Source organism: Melospiza melodia, chromosome 10 (genome assembly GCF_035770615.1).
Source record: "Melospiza melodia melodia isolate bMelMel2 chromosome 10, bMelMel2.pri, whole genome shotgun sequence".
NCBI lineage: Eukaryota > Metazoa > Chordata > Aves > Passeriformes > Passerellidae > Melospiza > Melospiza melodia.
Genome location: NC_086203.1, coordinates 18213389 through 18219388, shown reverse-complemented (window position 1 = coordinate 18219388; position 6000 = coordinate 18213389). Strand labels below are relative to the sequence as shown.

Sequence of the window (6000 nt, the reverse complement as noted above, 5' to 3'; positions counted from 1 at the left end):
GGACAGGTTATCCTTTGATAGCATTCTATAAAATTCCAAAGACAAACTGAGGCTATCATAGTTCAAAGATCAAGATCTTCAGCAAATAGTTCCTCACCAGGGACTTTGCTGCCAGTTGCAAAAGGAATATGCTCATCTTTATTACCTCATTTCCCTTACAAAGAGGAATGTAAGGCCTGGAATAAAAACATCCTGGTCTAAAACTTTGCCTACCAACAGGGACACTCGATGAAAACCAATTTTCTGCTGGCACAGATGTGCTGCAAGTCAGACTTTCTCTGCTTATCACTTTGCCCATAACGAGCTTCTCCTGTCTGACATGAGCTCAGAACACCAGCAGAACAGTGTCACCCTTTCTGAGCTGTTCTACATATCTTCCCATTCCTTTAGATGAAAAATATTTGATTTATGCCACCTGCAGGCAAATCAACCAATTTGACCCAAAGCTTGCCTAAGTTAGAAGGCTTTAATAAGACTTTGACTCACTTTCTAAATGCAGGTAAGATATCTTATGTCTATTTCTAGAAACCCAACCTTCATATACAGTTCAGCACCATGCATAACCTGCCCAGCTTCATACACATACAGGTGTTTCCTTAACTTGTTAATAAAAGCTATTCTGCCTTATTGTAAAAGCCAAGTCCCCATTTTCTTCTCTGAAGGTTTCCAGAAAGAGGCTAAAAGCATAATAAAATATCATCCATTTATTTTATTTTCTTCCCATCATTCATTATTTGAACAAATATATTAGCATACTTAAAATACACTCTGAAACTGTGATTTTAATATACTTTATTGAAAAAAGTACACAGTTTAAATTGTATTCAGTGGGACAAAGCAATGGTCACCTCTATCTACCAAGTCCTTTTTTGATGAATCATGACTGCCATATGCCAAATTCACATCTGCACGACTTGCAAAGTAAAAAGATAAATCTTTTTTCAACATATCTTTAAGAATTTATATCACCAACAGTTTAAAATCATGAAATGCTGATGCTCTGACTATATTTCATGTCCTCTATGTTGCACCATTTCCCAGTTCACAGTTTATCCATGTTTTAGCATGCCAGTTGAACACATCAGTCAATGTCACCTGGAGAAAATCATCAATAGCAGAGGAAGAAGAACAAGAGAAGGTTTAGCACTAAGGCCTGAGACACCGCCACATTCTCTTGCGTTTTCCTAAAGAAATAAAACAAAAGGAAAATAAATACAAGCCACTACAGTCAATCATGACACATGCTTTTTTAGCAAACATAGGCATTAGAGCACTGATGCAAACAACAAAGCCCATAAATTAAATACACTCAGGAAGTAATACAAGTACACATTTTGAGCTGAACAAGTTTAGGTTGTAGACTGAAACAACAAGCACTACACCATCCCCTCCACTTTCTGCTTTAGATCTTGTTCTACATTGCATTACATCAGCAGAGGCAGAAATTAAAGTTACTCCAGAGTAAAAAGGATGACAATGAACCTATCCTGTACAGGCCACTGGAATCACATCCTGGTCTCTACCAGCTCTCCTTGGCACTGTGTGAGAGCATCATGCAGAACACAGAGCTGTAAATACACGGTGTGGAGGGGTCACTATCCCTCCCTCCCAGGCAATATTATGAGTGAGCACAATGACTATAGCATGACAGGGATGATACTGAAGTTAATTACTGCAGCAAACATTAACTGCAGAACACTCCCAGCCATCTCTAAGGAATCCTGGGGTCACTGCTTGGGCCAGAGTAAGTTCTCAGATATTCCGGGCTGCCAGTGCTCACACCCTGCCATGTTCTCTGGCATGACACAAACCAGTCTGCAAAAGCAGCAACTCAAGGCATTGTCTACATGAGTACAGAAAAGCCTTGTAGCACTTCCAATATCCCTCACTTCCCTGATACTGAGTCTTCTGAATATTTCCCAACATTTCATCTTGGAAGACAGTTTTCCTATTAATCATTTTTAAAGAAATAAAAAAATTACCAGAGCTAAAAAGAAAGGAAAAGCAGATAGAAACTTACTTCAGGATGAAATCCATGACAAGATTCTGGGCGTCTTCTTATCTTCTGAGATTTCAACCGTTCACATTTAAGGGATTCATTATGTGCAAGGCAGTTAAGGAGAGATGCTCTGAACATTGCATTCTCATGGGAGTGTTTTGAAATGAATGCAGTGAATTTCAGCTCCTTCCTTCCCCCCCATTAAAGCCCCAAGGTGATATGTGTGGTCACCACAAGGAAAAGAAAGTGATTCTAGTGCTGTCTTCTCTGTGATCTGTGTTTTCAACAGCAAGTGTGCACTTACACTGCTGGCCTGCCTTTCCATAATTCTGCAATAAAAGCAGACTACAGGCTGCTTCTGAAAAATTCCAACTTATGGGAAAAAACTAATCCAGAACTACCTAACTACAGAACAGCAAAAAACAGGAAGTGGGGCAACCAAAACATCAAGTGATATATTTACTTTGCTAAATTTTTGGTAGATTTGGAAAGCAGGATTCTGAAACATTTTCAATGCCCCAGTCAAACCTTAAATAAAGAGATATCTGTGTTAGAGGGAGTTCCGTAAGTTCCAATATAATGAGGTCCATCCTTATAAGAAATTTACATACTTAGTGCCTAATTTGAAAGAAGTTCACCTGTCTAAAGATGACCATGACCTTATGCTACATAAAATAAAATCCGTATAAGTGTGGTTGCTTAGTTCATACTGGCTATACAAAACAGAAAAAAAAAAAAAAAAGTGAATGCACATTGAAAAAATGTGAGAACATATTCCTAGATGGCCTAATTTCAAACAGCACATATAACAGGTGATGATGCAAGTTTTACATGATAAAAAGTTTTTCAATATTTGCATCTTGACTCTCTTTCTGACCAGTTTGTAATAATAAAAGGATATATCTTATTTCTATAGGTGCCATGGTAATTGGTGGGATAGAATCACAGAAGCATTCATTATCTACTACCACCATGAAGAGGTTGCTACTTGGGATCTGCTGGATAACAAAAGACCTGGAAATTAAAAAGAAAACAAATAATGGTGACATTATCAGCATTTCTGAGCCACTGGTTCTTGTTAGGAGTTTATCAGACTTTTATGTATTTACAGTCTGGGATGGAACAGATCCACCACACTAATGAAGGCTCCTCTGCAGCCACACACTGACAGCTCACAGCCCCAAGTTTGAGTCTCTACAGTTGTATCAGGGCCTTTGTGCACTCTGGGTCTTGCCTGAACAACAGCAATTCCTGATCTCAGCTTTCATCTGCCCTCTGGAGAGCCATTTTATTACTGAGCCATCAAAACATAGATCAGCCCTCAACATTTTCCAAAGTGATTTATTTTAGAATAATGACTATCTGGTACAAATATGGTGATAACTCAGCACCCCATTCAAATGAAGACAAAGTAGGCAACGCAAAGGGAGAGCAAAAAAATAAAGGTATTTTTTGTAAGAAGGAGATCACCCAGGGAAGGATCCTGTGGGCACCAGTCAGTGATGCACAGAGTTTCAGTGAGCTGAACCCTTAAGCACATACCAAAGAGAAAAGGGGCAAAAGGCAGAGCCAGGTAGACACTATTTACCTTTCCTTTGAAACTCAGGACACAATACAAAAAATGGCTTTAAGCTCAGACCCAATTCTACACGAAATTTTGAAGCCATCTGTTAGAATTTGTACATCCTATCAGCAGCATGTCAGCCATGTCAAATATCACTGAAATCTGGCAACTCCAAGAATTAGGTGTTTTGCAGTGTGGTTTGCTGTAAATGTACAGAATGCTAAGTGAGGGTTTGAGCACCAAGAAGATGTGGAGAGAAACATATTTTTCCTCAGACATCTTTCTTTAAAATACATATTGTCTTACTATAATAACTCCCTGCTTTTTCCAAAGATCACAGAAGATGAAATAGCAGAGAGGGCAGGGAATATTTAGACCTAGCCTAAGAAAAAAAATTTGGAAAACTTACTATAAAAATGTTGCCAACGGAAAGATTAAATGCTTTTCAGTATTTTTTAAACTTACTGAACCTCCATTAAAATTACACTTAGAGTGATCTGCAATATGTTAACTTTATGTTTATACGTGAAATATACATTTATGGCATAATGTAAAAGGCTGAACTTTATAAATGTACCTACCAAACAGCTGGAGCATGTAGCAAGACTGACATCATTGTAATGGAGCATCTGTGGCTTTGTGGATTTGTGTGTGGGAGAAATGGGGCCAATAAAAGGAAAGGAGGAAAAATCTTTAGCAGGCAATAGCACCAAAATTGTACTGCATGAATTTCTCAAAACAGCTATGAATAAATCAAACAGTAAAGGATAGAAAAAACATTACTTTTATTGCCAGAAATTGGCACTATTTGCATTTTGTGCAGTCTGAAACTTATATTCATTGTATCTTTAAAACTAACTCAGAAAAGAACCTGATGGGCATAAGATGCTTTAACAATTAATTGGATAGTAAGGGATAAATTTCTTTTTGCTGAGAAGGGAGTAATTACTCTTCTGTTTTACCTGTGGTGTGCCCAAATGCAAGCCCCTTTTTTATACCCCTTTTTGTCACCTCCCACGTGAACCTGTGGAAAGCAAAGCATGTACCCCACAGCCAGGTTTAAATTAAGATGCCAGCTCATGATAGCTGGGCAATTTCCCATGCTGATTCTTCTTCCACCCACTCTGAGGTGCCACAAGGGCTGTGCAGTATGAGGCTATTCCTTCCTCAAACTTAAGAGGGGAGAAGAAAAATTCCCATCACTTCACCTAGCTGGGATGAAAGCACTTTATCCAGAAGAGTGTTTCAACTACACAGGTGATGCTGAATAAATTACTACACAGCTAAACTGTGAAGTCTAGCAAAATTTTCTGTATTGCTTTATTACTGAAAGCCTTCATCATTTCTGATTTCATCAATTTGGGGAATGCAGTACCTGCATTGACTGACAGAAATAATGAATTAAAGGCCGTTCAAAGAGCAATATATTAGTTAAGTAAAAACCCCTCTTTGCTACCTTAGGAATTATATCATAGGTATCAACTAAACTTGACTTTGTTCACCAAAAAGTGAATATTCTTACAGACCTACAGGCTGTTTAACTAGCACAGAAGTTTGTTAAGTGTCTAAGCTTATGGTGGCTGCCACAGAGCTATAAAGAAACATAAAAGATTGAAAATTTTGGCTCTCTGTAGCATTTTTTTCCCTTAGTGCAAAATAACAGCTTCACTAATATCTTGAAAAGTGAAACAACTGGCTTCTTATCCTCCCACTAGAAGTTTTTTAACATTTTAAAAGAAAATGTTTCTTCCATCAAGCAGTAAATGGATGTTTCCCCTTACACAATTCTCAAACATAATCTGCAAATGAAGTTGTAAAGCCAACATACCAACAAGTGAAGACAGAGGATTCAAGACCTAGACTAAGCCAAGCAAATAAATGAGGGCAAAAAATGTCCATTTTAGCTTTCTTTTCTATTAATAGTTTGCACAAACAAAATATCCCTCCTTCAGCCATTGTAATTTAAGATAATTTCAGAGCCATGAGATATTCCTACCCTCACCAGATCAGTGGCAAAGAGGTTTGTGCCGGTTGTAGCCACCACGGTTGCTGTGTGACTATTCAGACAGTTCACATGGCGCTGCTTCCATGCCCAGAGTGGATAAAGCACACAATCATCCCAGCAGCAGCTCTGCCCTTTGAGCCCAGCCCTCAGTTCCCATGGTGACATGCATATGCATCCTTGAAATTCATTTTGAACATTCATGCCACTAAGTCTCAGGAACCGAACATTCATGGAAAACAAAAGGTGCACAAACACAGTCAGACCAAAGCCTTTCAGGGACTGAGGCATTCCACCAAAATACTCCACTGTGTAAGCCACGGCAGAAAAACCTCCAGCAAACAGCTTCCATGGCTGCAGGGAGAAATGAAGTCGCTGACAAAGTAGGGAAAATGGCATTATCTTTTTGTGAGATGCACTGTGAGGCTCTAAAGG

The 6000-nt window shown here is 38.6% G+C and overlaps 1 protein-coding gene across 2 annotated transcripts in view; it reads right to left on the bottom strand.

The window, feature by feature from the left end:
• Positions 1 to 689: 689 nt before the first annotated feature.
• Positions 690 to 6000, bottom strand: part of CACNA2D3 (calcium voltage-gated channel auxiliary subunit alpha2delta 3) — a 381968-nt gene continuing 376657 nt past the window's right edge. For both annotated transcript variants that reach the window (XM_063164664.1, XM_063164665.1), the window contains 3 exons: positions 2901 to 3013; positions 2021 to 2103; positions 690 to 1184 (listed from right to left, as the gene is read on the bottom strand). In XM_063164664.1, the coding sequence (XP_063020734.1) occupies positions 1092 to 1184; positions 2021 to 2103; positions 2901 to 3013 (289 nt within the window). In that variant the 3' untranslated portion in view covers positions 690 to 1091. The remainder of the gene's footprint in view (positions 1185 to 2020; positions 2104 to 2900; positions 3014 to 6000) is intronic.